Source organism: Rhinopithecus bieti, unplaced genomic scaffold (assembly GCF_001698545.2).
Source record: "Rhinopithecus bieti isolate Rb0 unplaced genomic scaffold, ASM169854v2 scaffold_12013, whole genome shotgun sequence".
In the NCBI taxonomy this organism is placed as follows: Eukaryota; Metazoa; Chordata; class Mammalia; order Primates; family Cercopithecidae; genus Rhinopithecus; species Rhinopithecus bieti.
In genome coordinates this window covers 781,945-802,309 of record NW_016807120.1, presented here as the reverse complement: position 1 = coordinate 802,309, position 20,365 = coordinate 781,945, and the positions used below count along the sequence as shown (strand labels likewise).

At 39.1% G+C, this 20,365-nt stretch overlaps 1 protein-coding gene across 1 annotated transcript in view; it reads right to left on the bottom strand.

The window, feature by feature from the left end:
- ARHGEF26 (Rho guanine nucleotide exchange factor 26) overlaps positions 1-20,365 on the bottom strand; it is a 141,094-nt gene that overhangs the window by 33,342 nt on the left and 87,387 nt on the right. Inside the window, exon 10 of the mRNA XM_017880260.1 lies at positions 7,322-7,411. Coding sequence (XP_017735749.1) covers positions 7,322-7,411 — 90 coding nt within the window. The remainder of the gene's footprint in view (positions 1-7,321; positions 7,412-20,365) is intronic.

Sequence of the window (20,365 nt, the reverse complement as noted above, 5' to 3'; positions counted from 1 at the left end):
CCTTCTATTAACTCTCAACTGAAAAAGAAAGTAAGGAGTTACTTAAAATTGAAAAGCCTAGTAATAAAATCTATCAGAATCAACTAGTTATTTTAAATATCTCAAATCAGAATCTAAACATACAGAAAAACACAACTGTAGGTTAATGAGACAAATATAAAAGTCTACATTGACTTTATGAACTAAAAAGGTTTCTTTCAAGAGAAACAAAACCTACATGTTTATTTTTTTGCCTACAAATTACCTATTTAGCCATATTCTTGAGAACACCTGTTCTTAAGATCATGGTAGCTTTCTTCACGGAAGCCTGTCCCTGAAAGCATCATACTACTTTCTGGCTGTGAAAATGAAGTTCTTCCAAAATAATCCATCATAATTATATCATAGAAAAGGCTGTATCCAAAAAATTAGCATACTGCTTTTTTATTTTCTTTATTGTCTTGAACAAGCCAACTGGAAAACTCTCAAAACTACAGAACAATCCTTACCCTTGAAACCCTTGAAAGCTTTTTTTTTGTTGTTAAGTTACCAGAAATGTTTACTGCCAAAAATCTGATTTAAAAGACTACATCCATAAAATAAGCAAAAGTTCTTGGACACAAAATATAATGCAGAAATGTGGTGCAATCAAACATCACCCTTTTCAGGAAATAATAATTATAAATAGCTAAAGGAAATTGAGGATATTAGAGAGGAAATGAGAAGTCTAAGAAAGGATTTCATATTTATTTTAAACTTTATAAAGAGCTTTTATAAGAAGATTGCTTATCATTTATATACTATTTTCCTGAAGGTCCAAAAAATGAAGATAAAGATTATGGCTAACCCCAAACTTTTCAAAACTGGCTGCTAAGGGAGTTCATGAAGTTCCCAACCCCCAAAATCTCGAAAACAGACAATTACCCTACAGAGACAGCTGAGACCTTAAAGGTCAACAGATTGCTTAGATAACTCCGGCAGACTAGGCAGCACATACAAGAGGTCACCTTGTGTCAGGGTAGGTCCGGCTGAAGGGCCGTAATTACAGGAAACACAGGACTATCTTGCTATTGCGTGTAACCCTACAAGATGAACCAAGGACAGTATTCTGGTTAAGTTTCAGTGTACATGCTGCCCTGTGACTGTTCTGATTTAGGGGGTGGAGAAATAGAGATTTTCAATTGTTTTATTGTTTTAAAGCAGATTAGTTTTTATGGAGTCCTCATACTCCACTGGGGGCAAAACTAAATTTCTACCTACAAACACCTAAAATTGACAATAGTTTTCAATACATCTATGTTTCTTTTGAAAACAAAAATCCAATATTATATATAGTTTATGTTTCAAACTTATTGTTAGAAGACTGAACTCATTCAGATAGGTTCAGTTAAAGAAGAGACATTAAAATGATCAAAATAAAGGAAATCAGAACAGCCCAAAGTGAGCATGAGTGAATTCCCCTAGTAAGGAAGTGCTGAGACTAGAATCAAGGTGTGAACCAGAAACTAGAGAAGAAATTCACGAACAAAGATATATCCTAAACAGTACGGATGTAATTCCTACAGAGCACAGACTTTTCATTCTTTTTTTCTATTACGTAGCATCCTATAAAACGAGCCTTGGCATAAAATGTAACTAATTTTATGGGGCAGCAAGAAAAGAAAGAGCTGCTGAACAGCAAATATTTTTTTTTTTACGTTGAGATAAAATTTACATAACATGAAACTGACCATTTCACCACTTCAGAGGGTATAGAATACAGTGGTTTCTAGTATGTTCACAGTGTTGTTCAATAATCACCATCATGTAATTCCAGAACATTTTCATTACCTCAAAAGGAAACCCCATATTCACTGAGCAGTCATCCCCTACTCTTCCTCCCCCAAGTATCTGGCAACCACTAATCTACTTTCTAACTCTATGGATTTGTCTATACTTGACGTGTCATATAAATGGAATTATACAACATGTGATCTTTGAATTTGGTTTCTCTCACCTAGCATATTTCCAAGGTTCATCCACATAGTAAATATCAGAACTTTATTCCTTTCTGTGCCTAAATATTTTACTATATACCTATATCACATTTTGTTTATCAATTCTTCCACTGATTTGAGCTATTTCCACTTTTTTGGCTATTATGAATAATGCTGCCATGAAGATTCGTGTATATGCTTTTGAACATCTCTTTTCAGTTCTCTTGGGTATATACCTAGGAGTGGAACTGCTGGGTCATATAGTAGTAACTCTTATGTTTAGATTTTTGGGAAATTACCAAACTGTCCGCTATTACACAAAGATTTTTCTTGTATTTCCACTGCGGTGCCATTAGCAAGGCCCCCAAATGGCAACCAGCAAAGCCTTCTGTCAACTAACATCCCACCACTCCACTCAATCACACTGAGTGTATGTCTACTAATGCAGCCTGAGAAACCTCAACTTCTCCATGTGCTTATTCATAAGATCAAACGTTCCATCGCAAGACAAAAAAAAAAAAAAAAAAATCTTCCCAACTCTGTAGAGGCAACTTTTAAAGGAAGCTGTTCTCTAGTGGAGAAAAAACACTAGATTTGAGACACAAACTAATCTCTGGTTTTTGATCTTCTTGGTTGAGCGACCAGCTTTTTCTCTACAACCATCATTTTCTTTCCTCCCACCTCAGAGGATAAGCTCTCCTGTCTTCAACACCCTGCTTTCAGCTCTAAGGCCTTATTCCCTTGATTTATTCCCCTCTCATTAGTATTCTCTCCCTCCTGGCTCCCTTTCTGCAAACTATCCTGAAGACTATCACTAAAAATGGTCTCTTGACTTTGTGTATCCTCTAGTTATCATCACTGCCCTATCCTCTTGATAGTCAAGCTTCTGGAATGAAAAGTCTAATTTGCTTCAAATGCTTCACATCCCATTCACTCTTCAATGCATCCACATCTATTTAAATATTCTAATAAAACATCTCAATAATGTTTTCTGCTTGTGTACTACAAATCAGGTCTGTTTCAATCCTTTATATCTCTTAAATAATTTAATTTTCAAAATCATTCCATGAGGAAAAGTACTATCATCAGCTTTATTTTCGGGTTCAGAAAACCAAGACATGAAAATGTAAGTGATGCCCAAGGTTATACAGCTAGTACACTACTGCAACTCAGGCAGGTCAGCTCTGGAGCCTGTGCTCTAACTTTATACTAGCTTCCAAAGTGCCAATCCAGCGATGCTTTCCACCTCCTCTCATATTACTGCAGTTTAGCACTTGACAGTCTTCCAGGAAATCACAAGCAAAATTAAAAATGAAAAACATGTGTGAAATGAAAATGAAACACACACACATGCCCTACAAAATTTACTTTCCTCCAAATTAGAAAAATATCCACATTATTATACAGTCATTGTTGAGAATGTGGACTCCGGAGTCAAAGATTTGAATCTAGACTTTATAATGTCTTCGTGTATAACCTTGAGCAAAGTATTTAATCTCTCTAGCTTCAGGTTCTTCATCTATAAAATGAAGTTAATAATAGGGTACTTTACAGGGTTCATGTGAGAATTAAATCAGATAAATGTGAAAATGGCATTACTTAGTAAATTTGCAACCAATATTCTCACAGTAGTAGCACCTATGGCCATACCATAAAACAAATATGGCCAAAATAGAACTCATTACCTTCCCCTGAAACTTGTTCCTCCTCCTGAATTTCCTATCTGAGTGAGTGGGTGGCTCTCCACCCAGTCAACCCGACAAGGCCCACTTCCTGACCACTGCCCCTCACAGGTAATGACCAATAACTAGTTTCATCTGCATCTGTCCAAAGATTTCATCTGCAAAAGCAAATTGTATTTTTTTATATCTAAACCTTACTTTTTTCATTTAATAATGTATAAGAAAGCTTTCCATATAGGTATCTAAAATTCTCCTTTATTCTTTTGAGTGGTATCACATTTGGGTATACTATAATTTATTTAATCAATCCTCTTTGATATTTAGGTGTTTTCTCCTCATCTTTCACTATTACAAACAACACTATACTAATAGCTCAGTGTGTGTGTAATTTTATACATTCATGAGTACATCTGCAGAATAAATTCTTAGAAGTAAAATTGCTGAGTTGTAGTCACTTGCATTTGTAATTTTGATAGTTATTGCCAAATTGCACACCATTGGAGTGCAACAATCTTTCCCACTGGCAACATATAAAAATGCCTTTCTCTCCAATTCCATCAATAAAATGTGTTACCAAACTTTTGAATTATTTATAAATCTAAAAGGTGAAGTTCATTATCTTTATTTGCTAGTCTTCAAACAGCAATTTTCTTCTGAGTGAAATAAAGCTTCTTCAAAAACTTTAATCATCATTTGGGTTTCCTTTTCTGGTAGCAGTTTTCTAATTTGCAACTTTCTAGTGGTATTTTTTTTTCTTTGTTTTACACAACAGGAATTTATGTCTCACAGTTTTGGAAGACAGGCTAAGATGAAAGTGTCAGCAAGGCCAGGCTCTCAGAAGGTGCTAGAGAATAATCTGTTCCAGGTCTCTCCCCCAGCTTCTGGTAGTTTGCTGGCAATCTTTGGTGCTCCTTGGCTTGTACACTAGTGGGTCTTCTCTTATCACTTTGATTTTATACATTGGGGATATTTACCCTTTGTCTATATGTGAGTTGCAACTATTTTTGTCTCCAGTTTGCTATTTGCCTTTTCACTATTTTCATAGTCGTTTTCCCTCTATAGAGAACATTTGTAAAAAGTTATATAGATAAATTTGGACTTTTTTCTTTTAATGACTTCTGGATTTGGAGTAAGTTGGAAAAGGCTTTCCCCACTGCTGAAGTTGTCTGTACTAAACACACATCTGATTGTGTCACTTCCCTAATTAGAACTTTTTAGTGGCTCCCAAATGACCTCACTCAGCTCTTCCTCTTGGTGCAGAGGGCTGTCCATATGAGTGTTTGCCTGCTACCGCAGCTCCGCCCTGCTCCTCTTGCACCCCAAGTCTACCTACAATTCCTGAATTGCTTACAATTCCTGGGCCACAGCAGGGGAAACTGTGCATTTGTTTCTGCTCTGAGACCCTTCCTAACTCACCTTTCAAGATTCAGGTCAAACACACCTCTGGCATGAAGCCTTGCCAGACTGCTCCAAGCCCCCTAGCCTGTCTCTTGCTCTTACAGCTGTCTATCTCCTTTCCATTTCCAGTACTTTCCATAGTCTTCTAGCTACTGTGACAGCTGTAGACTTTGCTGACTCTTTTGATTTTCAGCAGTCTTCTACTAGACTATGAGGGGAGGGATGACCATGTTTTTGTTTATCTACTGCCTTCCACATGGAAGATGCTCAGTAAATCTGTTGTATTCTTACAATACTTGCCACGTACTTGGATAAATCATTTAACCTCACTGAACCTCTATTTTATCATCATTAAAATAAATTAAATAGGAATGTCCACTGTTATTCATATAGTATTATAAGGTCCTAAGATTTTATGAGTATTTCCAATTAGTACTAATTAGTAATTCTAAGTGTTCTAAATTAGGTGCTCCACTGCAAATCCATACTTTAGGCTTGCAAGTATTTTAATCATTGAATGAAAAAGAAAACAACCAACCAAAACTCATGAACTCAATTGATGTTAATCACTTACTTTTAATGATCCTTGGGGTTAGCATTTTTCAATTGCAAATTAATTTTGGGTTCTGGACCGAGGTTTTTTTTTTTTTTGTTTTTGTTTTTTTGAGAGTCTTGCTCTGTTGCCCAGGCTGGAGTGCAGTGGTGAGATATCGACACATTGCAATCTCTGCCTCCAGGGTTCAAGCGATTCTCCTGCCTCTGCTTCCCAAATAGCTGGGATTACAGGTGCCCGCCACTACACCCAACTAATTTTTGTATTTTTAGTAGAGACAGGGTTTCATTATGTTGGTCAGGCTGGTCTCTAACTCCTGACCCCAGCTGATCCCTACCTCGGCCTCCCAAAGTGCTGGGATTACAGGCATGAGCCACCTTGCCCGGCCTGGACAGAGTTTCCTCAAGTAATCTTATACCAATTGAGTTTCAGTGAAGAAGGGAAAAGAAAAATGGTTAGGGATTTTTTTCATCTTTCAAAAGGAGGAAATTAAAAAACAAAAAACAAACTTGTTGTCAGATATATTTTCCAAAATATTTAGAAACAAATTAGAGAGAACGAGATATTGAGAACTGGGAGAAAGATGGGTTTTTTAATTGCTGTAAATTTCTGTACAAGAATATCAAAACTATTTAAAGTGTGCATGCATGCATGTGTGTGCGTGTGTGTCTGGTTTTTGGTAAATACCCATCTTCTTCCCTTTTACAGTTTGTGTTTCTGCATCTAAACCATTACAGTCAGAATGTTACAGCAGAAGAGTTTACACTGACCTGCAAGTCAGGACGTCTGGACCTTAGTCCTGATTTTATCACCACTAGCCAAGTAACTCTGCAGACAATTATTCTCTGGCTTTCTTTTCCTCATTCTTAAAACAAAAGGGTGTAGCTGTACTGTATCAGTGATCCTCAATTTTAGTATATATGCTGCCAAAGCAAGCATGCAGTAATCCTCAAACTACATGACATGGCAGAGAATCTGCTCTTCACAGAATACCATGAAATGCTGATCACTATAATTTGAGTGCACGAAATAGAAACACTTTTACTAGGGAAAAATATGACCAGTCATTTAAAATGGTTTAATGACATTTACAAGTTATAAAACTAAATAGAGTCACACTTGTGAGCACTCACTTCCCATTAAAAACTCAGCCGGTGAGCCAACAAAAGAATGGCCATGACCTAGATTTGCCATTAACTGTCATTTTCTTCCTCTTTGTTCATCTTGTCATCTGCTCCAGAGCAGTATCAGACAAGGAATAACAAGCAGGACATATTCAAAAAAATTATGGGAGAAAAACAATCTTGAAAAAAATTATCTATTAACGATCTGTTTTGCAAACGAAAAAAGGAGTGCCCTTATTTAATTTAGGAGAACACTGGTCCAGCTCATGGAATATTACTGTTTTTCAAAACATTTTGAGAATAATGAAGGAATCTCCTTTCAATTCTAAAATTCTATTATTTTAACTACCCTATTCTATTATTTTGTTTATTCCCCTAAGCTTGGTGTCTTCCTGGAAAAAAAAAAAGTCTTCTTAGATAATGCCTGGCTTCAAGGCCTGGAGAATGGTCACTCTGGTACAAGCAAAACCAAATTGCCTGAAGCATCTCTTATCAATTTATGACCCTTCTTTGAAAAGCAAATTCCTATCTACTTTGTTGCCCTCAACTGTCTCTCTCTATTTAGAGAAAACTTAGGCAAGAACAGTAATGAACAAGGTACGAGAATACCTTAATTTTAAATTCCAGCTGGGAGTTAATTGTGTACATCATCTCAGTCCTTTCCATCTTCCGGGCGCCCTCATTGCACAGTCGAACCAACTGGGAACACAGAAGAGTAATGAGGGTTAAAGGTCAAGGAGAGAAACCTCACTTTCAAACCAGAACTCTCACAGGAAATAATTAACACTTGGGAAGCCCTAGAGACTCATTTCTGACAGAGAACTCACAGTTTTTCACAGTTAAGACATTCGTATCCAGTTAGAAGTGGTGTGATTAGGATGTGAAGACAGAAGGGAAAAAAAGGTCGCCCTATCTTAGGGAAAGCTGTACTCCTTGCCCCTCTTCCAAATCAGAGCAGCTGAAAGGAGATGGCCATCCTCAAAGGCAAAATCTAAGCAGAGTGCTATGTAAAGCATGTGGCCAGTAAACGGAGTGCTGAAGAGGGAAGTGTTGCAGGGGAGCCCAACAGTCAAGGATTCTTCAAAAATAGCCAAGCTAAGGCCGTCAGTTACATTTCAGTTTCACTGGAAGCACTAAATTATCTACAAAGCAAAATTATCTACAAAGGACTTTCACAGTTGTTTAGTGAGTACCTAATCTTCACTCACTGGTCTAAATCAAAACGAATTTTGCGTCTCAAATTTCTCATTAACTGGAAAATATGAAAAAAAAAAAAAAATGCCCATAAAAGAGTCATTGGCCATAAAACAAACGTGATTGTTAAAAGGAGTGGACATTTTAATTGGATTTATTTTAATATTTCTCCTTTGTTAGGTAATGCCCACTATAAAATATAGTTACAAAATACAAACATGCCCACTATAGAAATAAATAAATGATTATTATAACACAGAAGAAAATAAAATAGGCCATAAAAGGTCCTGACCTACTCCCACTGAACAGATGTAGTTGGAAACAGACTGGGCCATATACTTTCTCTTTTTTTCCTATGTTTATATGAACATATAAATACACACATATATGTAGAGAAATTTTCTTTCATTTTGGATATGATTATTCTATGCTGTATGTCTTTTTTTTTCACTTATCAATTATTACAGACTAAATGTTTGTGTCTCCCCCAAATTCATGTTGAAATCCTAACCTCCAATGTGATAATATTAGGAGGCAGAGCCTTTGGAGGTAATTAGGTCGTGAGAGTGGAGTCCTCATGAATGGCATTAGTGCCCTTATAAGATGAGACAGAATAGCTTTCTTCTCTCCACTCTCTCCCCACCATGTGAGGATACAGGGAGAAGGTAGCCATCTGCAAACCAGGAAACCAGCCTTTGGCAAGCACTGGATCTGCCTATACCTTGATCTTGGACTGCCCAGCCTCCAGAACTGTGAGCAATAAATACCTGTTCCTTAAACCACCCAGTTTATGGTACTCTGTTACAGCAGCTTAAATTAAGACAAAAATATTTCCCCTGCTAAAATATCATTCATTGAAAAAAAAAAAAAGTTTATTTAGTACCTACTATATGTTTCAGGTACTAGTGTTATAATACACACAATCCCTAACCTCACGGAAGGGCAGAAAAAAGGCAAAAAAAGAAAAAAGAAAAAAAAGTCATAGACTGAGATAAAGTAAAAACACAGAGGAGTAGGGGAGTGGCAAGTGGGGAGGGATCCAAGGGACCCTCTCCTGAGAGGTCATTTAAGCTGCAAGCTGAAGGACAAGTAGTTACTACTAAATGATAAGATAGTTCACAGAGAGGGGACACCATGAGTAAAGGACCAGATGAGAAAGTGTGTGACTGTTTGAGTGAGTCAAAGAAGATCCTGGCATGAAGGAAGGTGGCATGGGATGAAGCCAAAACAGGCCAAGGTCAGATCATGCAAGGTCTTAAGCTGTCTGGATTGTATTCTAGGTACAAAAAAAAGTCACCAGCAGGCTTTCAGTGGGGGAAATGATATGATCCAATTTATGCTATAATAATTATATGGACTTTCCACAATATATTTATTCTATTTCCTATTGATGGGCACTTAAACAATTTCTAATTGCTCACTTGGTTTTGAGATTTGGAGGACAAATATGTCTTCAATGACAGCATATCTTTAGCTATGGCCTGTGAGTTCACTGATGCAGGGATTGATAGCTATATCAGATCAAAGCTGAGAGCCAAAATATCTAGGTGTGAGACAGGGGCAACCTGAAAATGCAATACCCTGAAAGGGCATATGAACAGGGCATATCAGAGTGAAATGCAAGCACCGTATCAGGCTCCTGCTGCTTGGCTCATTTTTGTGACTTCTCTTGGGGAATGTGTTCATAGCTCCCAAATCTATGTCCCCAGACTTTGTCTACATCCTAGGCTCTGGATCCAACTGTTTACATGACATCTCTTCTTAAATGTCCCAGAGCCATTTCAAATTCAGCATGACCAAACCTAAGCATCTCCTTCATCACGCTTTTGCCCCTGGCTCCACATTGTCTATCTTCGTGACTCACCTCAGCATCATCCACTTTCCCCCAAAATTTGGCCCCGACCACTCAGACCCCTCCCTCTGCTTTGCCCTCCACATACAATCCAAGTCTCCTTAATGATGCTGTCCTGCTGTCTACTTCTCTACCTGCCCTGGCCACTGAACTCAGGCTCAGACCTCTTGCTGCCTGGATTACTGGTCTCTCAATTCTTTTCCTCACTTCTGCCCTACCCTTATGCATCCTCCAAAAATAAGATGTCAGTTTTTCTAAGTTCAGATCTGATCATGAAACAACTCCACTAGAAATCCTTAAAAGGTTCCCTGAAGCTTTCAGAATAAAGTCTTAGCAAGACCCTTCATGATCCGGTGCCTACTTCCTTGATCCCTAACCTCTCACTCTCCCATGTGGGGCCTCGCCCTACCAAATGTTGGATGCATATGCTGTGTCCTGCCTTCCCTCTTTTGCATGTGTGTTACCCTGTCTGAACATCCTTCACCACACTCCATCCGACTGACTCCTTCTTATCTGGATTTATATCCCCCTACTTGTCCTTCAGTGCTCAACGTGGGCATTACCTCTCCAAAAAGACCGGAGAGCGGAGAGTATAAAATTTCCGTAATTGTAAGCCCAGAGCCCAACATAGCACCTAACACCCAAAGGGATATTCTGCAAATGTTTCTGCATAAACAAACCACCTTCAGAGCCAGTTTATAAGTCATTTTTTAAAAAAGAAATAATTTCTTTATAGTTATCCTCCCTCCTTTTTATGTGGAGATGGGGGTCTCACTACATTGCCCAGACTGGTCTTGAACTCCTGACATCAAGTGATCACCCCACCTTAGCATCCCAAACTGCTAGGATTACATACATGGGCCAGCACACCAGGCCAATAGTTATCCCTTCATAAAATGAAAGGAAAAAATGGCATTATTAAGTTTGGGTTATCTTATTTCTTAAACTTTCAAATTCTGAGCCCATCGGCAAAAGTTGGAGTCATGCCACCACTAGGGAAATCCTAAAGAAACCAAAGGTGCTTCAGAAGTCAGACCAAAACCAAGATCCTAAAATGTCTTGAGCAAAGGTGTCATCAATGGAGTTTATTTTAATCAGTATTTTGAAGGGACAAGCATTAATTTGAATATATGTGTTCTGCTGTTTTTATTGAAAACAGCCTCAGTATATTACTGGACCTTCCTTCAATTTATGCCCAAGCTTTATTAAATTTGGTTCACTACAGTTTTTGTCCCAGGCTTAATAAATATATATTAGGCTTGGATCAAAAACATATATATATATGTATGTATATACATACATATACATATACACACACACATACACACACACACTCTCTCTCTCTCTCTCAATGTTACTAGTAAAGAAATATAAATTAAAATACAAATAAAGTCTTTTTGATCTGTCAAATTTACAAAGATTAATCGAATATCTGATCCTGGCAGTATGTAGTAAGAGAGACACTTTGAAATACTACTGGTAGATGTGGACAGGAACTTTTCTGGAAGGCACTTTGGCATTATATACAAAAGCCTTTAAAACATTCTGGTATTTCTCTTCCCATAAACCCACTTCTGAAAATTTATCTTTAGAAATGGTTAGATGTGCACAATCATTTACGTAAGACAATGTTCAATGGAGCACAACTTAGAATGCCAAATGAAACAGGTACCATATATACCATGGATCCCCCACCCCAGGGCCACGGATTGGTTACAAGAACCCAGCGCACAGCAGGAGGTGAGCGGTGGGCAAGTGAGCATTACTGCCTGAGCTCTGCCTCCTCCTCCTGTCAGATCAGTCAAAGCATTAGATTCTCACAGGAATGTGAACCTTATGGTAAACTGTGCATGTGAAGGATCTAGGTTGTGTGCTCCTTATGAGAATCTAATGCCTGATGATCTGAGGTGAAATGATTTCATCCCGAAACCACCTACCACCCACCCCCCACCCGCCCACCCCTGTCTGTGGAAAATCGTCTTCCATGAAACCAGTCTGGGGTTCCAAAAGGTTGGGGACCTCTTTTAAGTGTTCCTTTATAGTCATACAGTAATATTGGAATAAGTTGAAAGCCAACCAGAAGGATACAAAATAGAATGACAACAGTCATCTTTAAGTGATAAAATTACTGCTACATTTTCCTTTCTGTCTCCTAAGTTTTCCAAATATTCTGCAATATACATTTATTATTGTATTCAATTTTCCTTTTTTTTTTTGAGACAGGGTCTTGCTCTGTCACCCAGGTTGCAGTGCAATGGTGTGATCATGGTCACATGGTCTATCATGGCATGATCAACATCCTGGACTCAAGCAATCCTCCCACCTCAGCCTCCCGAGTAGTTGGAACGACAGCTGTGTGCCAGGCTAATTTTTTTATTTACTGTAGAAAAGAGGTCTCACTATGTTGCTCAGGCTGGTCTCGAACTCCTGGGCTCAAAGCAATACACCTACCTCAGTCTTCCAAAGTGCTGGGATTATAGGTGTGAGCCACTGCACTTGGCCACTTTATCCACTGTTAAAATATACCAATGTCAACTTCAATACATTCTTACAGAGCTGTACTTAGCCTTATTACTTCCTCCCTCCAAACTCTTCTCCCTTTACCATAGCTAACAATGGTTGAAAGTGATGTGGATGATTCTGGGACTATTTCTGCATATCAATAAAATATATACATATATATAAAAACACACTTTAATATCTAGGGGTCATTAAACTATTTATATTGTTCTGCAACTTAATATTCTGCACTGAACAATACAGCTTAGACACGTTTGCATGCTTGTACATAAATATATATTTATATATTGACCCAAGGCCAACTAAGATAATGGAATAGAAGGCTCCACCGATCATCCTACCCGCTACCCTCTTCAAAGACACCAATTTAACAACTATCTACACAGAAAAAACACCTTCATAAGAACCAAAAATTAGGTGAGCTCTCAATACCTGGTTTTATCTTCATATTGCTGAAAGAGGCACTAAAGAGATAGTTTTGAACCCCCGATGCTACCCCCACCGCCCTCATCTCCTACAGCAGCAGCATGTTGCAGAGAGCATCTCTGGGCATTGGGGGAGAGAGAACACAGCAACTGTGATGCACTAAACTCAGTGCTGTCCTGTTAGAGCAGAAAGAAAAATCAGACCAAACTCAGCTGATGCCCACCCACACAGATGGAACATTTAAATCAGCCCTAGTCAGAAGGGAATCACCTATCCCAGCACTTTGAACTTGAGCTTGGACCTTGCCACCAAGGCCTACAGCACTCTGTGTCTCTCAGAGAACTTGAAAGGCAGTTTAGGCTATAAGGACTGTGACACTTAGACAAGTCCTAGTGCTGACCTAGGCCCAGAGACAGTGGAATGGGGCTCACATGACATACTGAGACACCAGTTGTGGCAGCCAAGTGAGTGTTGGAATCACCCCTCTTCTAACCCCAGGCTACACAGCTGGAGCTCCAAAAGAGACTCTTTCCTTCTGTTTAAGAAGAGGAGAGGGAAAAATGGGCAGGGCTTTGTCTTACATCTTGGATATCAGCTCAGCCACAACAGGACAGGGTAATGTTCAGAGTTGTTAGGCCCCCGTTCAGGCCCTACCTCCCAGACAACATTTCTTTGTTTTTTGTTTTGTTTCGTTTTGTTTTTTGTTTTTATTTGTAGGTGGGGGGCGGGGGGCAGGGACAGAGTTTTGCTCTGTCGCCCAGGTTAGAGTGCAATGGTGCAATCTTGGCTCACTGCAACCTCCACCTCCTGGGTTCAAGTAATTCTCCTGCCTCAGTCTCCTAAGTAGCTGGGATTACAGGTGCCCGCCACCACGCCCAACTAATTTTTTGTATTTTTAGTAGAGACAGGTTTCGCCATATTGGCCAGGCTGGTCTCAAACTCCTGACCTCAGGTGATCCACCTGCCTCGGCCTCCCAAAGTGCTGGGATTAAAGGCGTGAGCCACTGTGCCCGGCCCCAGACAACATTTCTACACACACCCTGGGCCAGAAGGGAACCTGCTGCCTTGAAGAAAAGAATCCAGTCCTGGCAGTACTCATCACCGGCTAACTGAAGAGCCCTTGGGCCCTGAATAAACAGCATGGATACCCAGGTCCTATGCTGAGGGCCTTGAGTCAGCCTCTGAGACTTCCTGGATTCAGGTGCCAGCACGGCCACAGGAAGGCAGAGCACCAAGCAGGCTCTTGGAGTCCCCTACTCCAGGACTTGACTTTTGGATGGCATTTCTGGACCTGCCCTGGGTCAGAGGGGAGCCCACTGCCCTGAAGGGTGAGTCCCAGGCCAGGCAGCATTCACCACAAGCTGACTTAAGAACTCTTGGACCTTCAGGGAACATCAACAGTAGTCTGGCAGTACGCCTTGTGGGCTGTGGTGGTGGCGGCTAAAAAGTGAGGCTCCCCTGTCTTTGGAAAAGGAAGAACTGCATCTTGTGGTTTGAGTGGCAGCTCAGCTTCAGACAGAACACCAGCTAGACTTTTAAGGTTTTTGACCCTAGTCCCTGACTCACAAACAGTATCCCTAGACCCACCTGGGACCTGGGGGACCTCCCTGGCCTGAAGGGAAGGACACAGGCCTGGCTGGCTTTGCCATCAGCTGACTGTAGAGCCTAAGGGCCTTGAGTAAACAGGCAGTAGCTAGGAAGTGGTTAGAGCAGACTTCGAGCAAGATCCAGCACTGTGCTGGCTTCAGGTCTGACCCGGCACAATCAGAGTGAGGGTGGCCACAGGGGCGCTGTGTCACTCCACCCCCATCTTTAGGTGACTCTGAACAAAGAGAGAGGCTACGTATCTAGGAGAAAGTAAGGGAAGAGAACAAGAGTCTCTACCTGGTAATCCAGAGAATACTTCCAGATCTTAGACCATCAAGGTGGTACCTATATGAATCTGCTTGGGGTGCCCCTAACGCAGATACAGCTTAGATCACAACACCCAAGTTCTTTCACATGTCTGGAAAGCCTTCCCAAGAAGGATGGGTAAAAATAAGCCCAGATAGTGAAGACAACAATAAATATCTAACTCTTCCATGCCCAGATACCAAAGAACATCTCACTAGCATCAACACCATCCAGGAAAACATGATTTCACCAAATGAACTAAATAAGGCACCAGGGACCAATCCTGGAGAAACATACATATGTGACTTTTCAGGCAAAGAGTTCAAAATAGCTGTGTTGAGGAAACTCAAGAAATTCAAGATAATACAGAGAAGGAATTCAGAATTATATCAGCTAAATTTAACAAAGAGACTGAAATAATTAAAAGAAATCAAGCAGAAATTCTGGAGCCAAAAAATGAAATTGGCGGCCAGGCACGGTGGCTCATGCCTGTAATCCCAGCATTTTGGGAGGCCGAGGTGGGCGGATCACTTGAGGCCAGGAGTTTGAGACCAGCCTGGCCAGCATGGTGAAACCCTGTCTCTACTAAAAATACAAAAAAATTAGTCGGGCGTGTTGGTGCGTGCCTGTAATCCCAGCTACTTGGGAGACTGAGGCATGAGAATCGCTTGAACCCAGTAGGTGGAAGTTCCAGTGAGCCAAGATTGCACCACTGCACTCCAGTCTGGGTGACGGAGTGAGACTCCATCTCAAAGAAAAAAAAAAGGCAATTGGCATACTGAATACTGCACCAGAGTCCTTTAATAGCAGAAATGATCAAGCAGAAGAAAAAAATAGTGAGCTTGAAGCTTGAAGACAGGCTATTTGAAAATATACAGTCAGAGGAGATAACAGAAAAAAGAATATAAAAGGATTAAGCATGGCTACAGGATCTAGAAAACAGCCTCAAAAGGACAAATCTAAGAGTCATTGGGCTTAAAGAAGATGTAGAGAAAGACGGGGTAGAAATTTTATTCAAAAGGATGTAACAGGGAACTTCCCAAACCTAGAGAAATATATCAATATCCAAGTACAAGAAGGTTACAGAACACCAAGCAAATTTAACCCAAAAAGGACTACCTCAAGCATTTAGTAATTAAATACCCAAAGGTCACAGATAAAGAAAGGATCCTAAAAGCAGCAAGAGGCTGAGGATGGCGGTTCACACCTATAATCCCAGCACTTTGAGGGACCAAGGCAAGAGCATCACTTGAGCCCAGGAGTTTTTGTTTGTTTCCAACTTTTATTTTAGCTTCAGGGGTACATATGCCCAATATGCAGGTTTGTTACATAGGTAAACACGTGCCATGGTGGTTTGCTGCACAGTTCATCCCGTCACCCAAGTACTGCCCAGAATCCACTAACTATTCTCCCTAATTCTCTCCCTCCTCCCACCCACTATCCTCCAACAGGCCCCAGTGTATGTTGCTCCCCGCTGCGTCCATGTATTCTTATCATTTAGCTCTCACTTATAAGTGAGAACATGTGGTATTTGTTTTTCTGTTCCTGCATTACTTTGCTAAGGATAATGGCCTCCAGTTCCATCCATGTCCCTGCAAAGGACATGATCTCATTCTTTTTTATGGATACATAGTATACCATGATGTATATGTACCACATTTTCTTTATCCAGTCTATCACTGACAGGCATTTAACTGGATTCCATGTCTTTGTTATTGTAAATAGTGCTGCAATGAACATACATGTGCATGTGTCTTTATAACAGAACAATTTCTATTCCTTTGGGTACATACCCAGTAATGGGACTGCTGCATCAAATGACATTTCTGCTTCTAGGTCTTTGAGAAATCACCACATTCTCTTCAATAATGGTTGAATTAATATACACTCCCACCAATACTGTAAAAGTATTCCTTTTTCTCCACAACCTCACCAGTATCTGTTACTTTTTGAATTTTTAATAATAGCAATTCTGACTGGTGTGCAATGGTATCTCATAGTGGTTTTGATTTGCATGTCTCTAATCAGTGATGTTGAGCTTTTTTTAAATATGTTTGTTGGCTGCACATATGCCTTCTTTTGAGAAGTATCTGTTCATGTCCTTTGCCCACTTTTTAACAGAGTTTTGTTTTTTTTTTCTTGTAAATTTGTTTAAGTTTCTTATAGATGCTGGATATTAGAACTTTGTCAGACGCATAGATTACAGAAATTTTCTCCCATTCTGTATGATGCCTGTTTACTCTGTTTGATAGTTTTCTTTGCTGTGCAGAAGCTCTTTAGTTTAATTAGATCTCATTTGTCAATTTTTGCTTTTGTCATGACTGTATTTGGCATCTTCATCATGAAATCTTTGCCCATGCCTATGTACTGAATAGTACTGACCAGGTTTCCTTTTAGGGTTTTATAGTTCTAGGGTTTACATTTAAGTCTTTAATCTATCTTGACTTTTGTATATGGTATAAGAAAGGAATCCAGTTTCAATTTTCTGCATACAGTTAGCCAGTTCTTCCAGTACCATTTATTAAATAGGAAATCCTTTCTCCACAGTCTGTTTTGGTCAGATTTGTTGAAGATCAGATGATTGTAGGTGTACGGTTTTATTTCTGGGTTCTCTATTCTATTCCATTGGTCTAAGTGTCTGTTTTTGTACCAGTACCATGCTGTTTTAGATACTGTAGCCCTGTAGCATAGCTTGAAGTCAGGTAGTGTGATGCCTCCAGCTTTGTTCTTTTTGCTTAGGATTACCTTGGCTATTTAGGCTTGTGTGTTCCATATGAATTTTAAAATACTTTTTTTATAATTCTGTGAAGAATGTCAATGGTAGTTTAATAACAATAGCATTGAGTCTATAAATTGCTTTGGGCAGTATTGCCATTTTAATGATACTAATTCTTCCTATCCATGAGCATGGAATGTTTCTCCATCTGTTTATGTCATCTCCGATTTCTCTGGGCAGTGGTTTGTAGTTCTCCTTGAAGAGGTCCTTACTTCCCTTGCTAGCTGTATTCTTAGGTATTTTATTCTTTTTGTGTCAATTGTGAATGGAAGTTCACTCATGATTTAGCTCTTGGATCATCCATTGTTGGTGTATAGGAATGCTGGCAATTTCTGCAGATTAATTTTGTATACTGAGACTCTGCTGAAGTTGTTAATCAGCTTAAGAAGCTTTTGGAGCCCAGGAGTTTGAGAACAAGCTGGATAACATAGTGAGACCCCATCTCTACAAAAAATAAATACACAAAAGCAGCAAGAGAAAAGAGACAAATAACATAAAATGGAGCTGCAATACGTCTGGCAACAGACTTTTCAGTGGAAACCTTACAGGCCAGGAGAGAGAGGTATGACATATTTCAAGTGCTGAAGGTAAAAAACTTTTACCCTAAAATAGTATATCCAGGGAAAATATCCTTCAAACATGAAGGAGAAATAAAGACATTCCCAGACGAACGAAAGCTGAGGCATTTCATCAACACTAGACCTTTCCTGCAAGAAATGCTAAAGGAAGTACTGTAATCAGAAAGAAAACCATGTTAATCAACAATAAGTAATACCTGAGGGTACAAAACTCCCTGGTAATAGTAAGTACATAGAAAAACACAGAATATTATAACACTGTTAACTATGGTGTGTAAACTACCCCTACCCTAAGTAGAAGAGTAAATGATTAACCAATCAAAAATAGTAACTACAACAACTTTTCAAGACATAGTCAGTACAAGAAGATAAAACAGAAACAACAAAATGATTAAAAGTGGGGTATGAAGTTAAGACATAGAGTTCTTATTAGTTTTCTGTTTGCTTGTTTCCTTGTTTATGCAAATAGTGCTGTTATTATGTTAAAATAATGGATTATAATATTTGCAAGCCTCATAATAACCTTAAACCAAAAAATATACAATGGATACATGCAAAATAAAATGCAAAAAACTAAACCATATCATCAGAGAAAATAACCTTTGCTAGAGGAAGATGAAAAAGAAAGAAAGAAGGAATAGAAGACCACAAAACAACTAGAAAACAAATAACAAAAGGGCAGAAGTCCATACTTACCAATAATACCAATGAATGTAAATGGACTAAACTCTCAAATCAAAAGACACAGACTGGCTGAATGGATTAAAAAAAAAAAAAAAAAAGGACTGATTGATCTGTTGCCTACAAGAAACACTTTACCTATAAAGACACACATAGGCTAAAAACAAAGGGATGGAGAAAGATACTACATGTCAATGGAAACCCACCTCCCCCTCCAAAAAAAAACAAAACAACAAGAGTCACTATACTTATATCAGACACAATGGATTTCAAGAAAAAAACTATAAGACACAAAGAAAGTCACTATATAATGATAATAAGGTAAATTCAGCAAGAGAATATAATAATTTTAAATATATATGAACTCAACACTGGAGCACATAGATATATAAAGCAAATATTATTATAGATAAGGAGATAGACCACAGTACAATAATAGCTAGAGACTTCAACACCCCACATTCAGCACGGGACAGTTTGCCAGACAGAAAATCAACAAAGAAACATCAGACTTAATCTGCACTATAGACCAAATGTATCTAATAGATATTTACAGAACATTTCATCCAGGAGCTACAGAATACACATTCTTTTCCTCAGCACATGGATCATTCTCAAGAATAGTCCGTATTTAGGTCACAAAACAAGTCATAAAACATGCAAAAGTTCTGAAGTAATATCAAGTATATTCTTTGACCATAATGAAGTAAAACTAAAAATTAATAAGAGGAATTTTGGAACCTGTACAAATACATAGAAATTAAATAATATGCTTCTGAATGACCAGTAGGTTAAAGAAGAAATTAAGAAGGAAATTGAAAAATTTCTTGAAACAAATGATAATGGAAACACAACATATCAAAACCTATGTGATACACTAAAAGCAGTACTAAGAGGGAATTTTATAGCTGGAAGTGTCTACATCAAAGATGAGGAAAAGGCCGGGTGCAGTGGCTCACGTCTGTAATCCCAGCACTCTGGGAGGCCGAGGTGGGTGGATCACTTGAGACCAGGAGTTCAAGATCAGCCTGCCAACATGGTGAAACCCCATCTCTCTACTAAAAAATAATACATGGGCATATACCCAAAGGACTATAAATCATGCTGCTATAAAGACACATGCATGTGTATGTTTATTGCAGCACTATTCACAATAGCAAAGACTTGGAACCAACCCAAATATCCATCAATGATAGACTGGATTAAGAAAATGTGGCACATATACACTATACACCATGGAATACTATGCAGCCATAAAAAAGGATGAGTTCATGTCCTTTGTAGGGACATGGATGAAGCTGGAAACCATCATTCTGAACAAACTCTCGCAAGGACAGAAAACCAAACACTGCATGTTCTCACTCATAGGTGGGAATTGAACAATGAGAACACTTGGACACAGGGTGGGGAACATCACACACCGGGGCCTGTTGTGGGGTGTGGGGAAAGGGGGATAGCATCAGGAGATATACCTAAGGTAAATAATGAGTTAACGGGTGCAGCACACCAACATGGCACATGTATACATATGTAACAAACCTGCACATTGTGTACATGTACCATAGTACTTAAAGTATAATAATAATAATTAGCCAGGCATGTGCCTGTAGTCCCAGTTACTTGGGAGGTTGCGGCATGAGAATTGCTTGAACTCAGAAGGTGGAGGTTGCAGTGAACCAAGATCATGCCACTGCACGCCAGCCTGGGAGATACAGCAAAACTCTGTCTCAAAA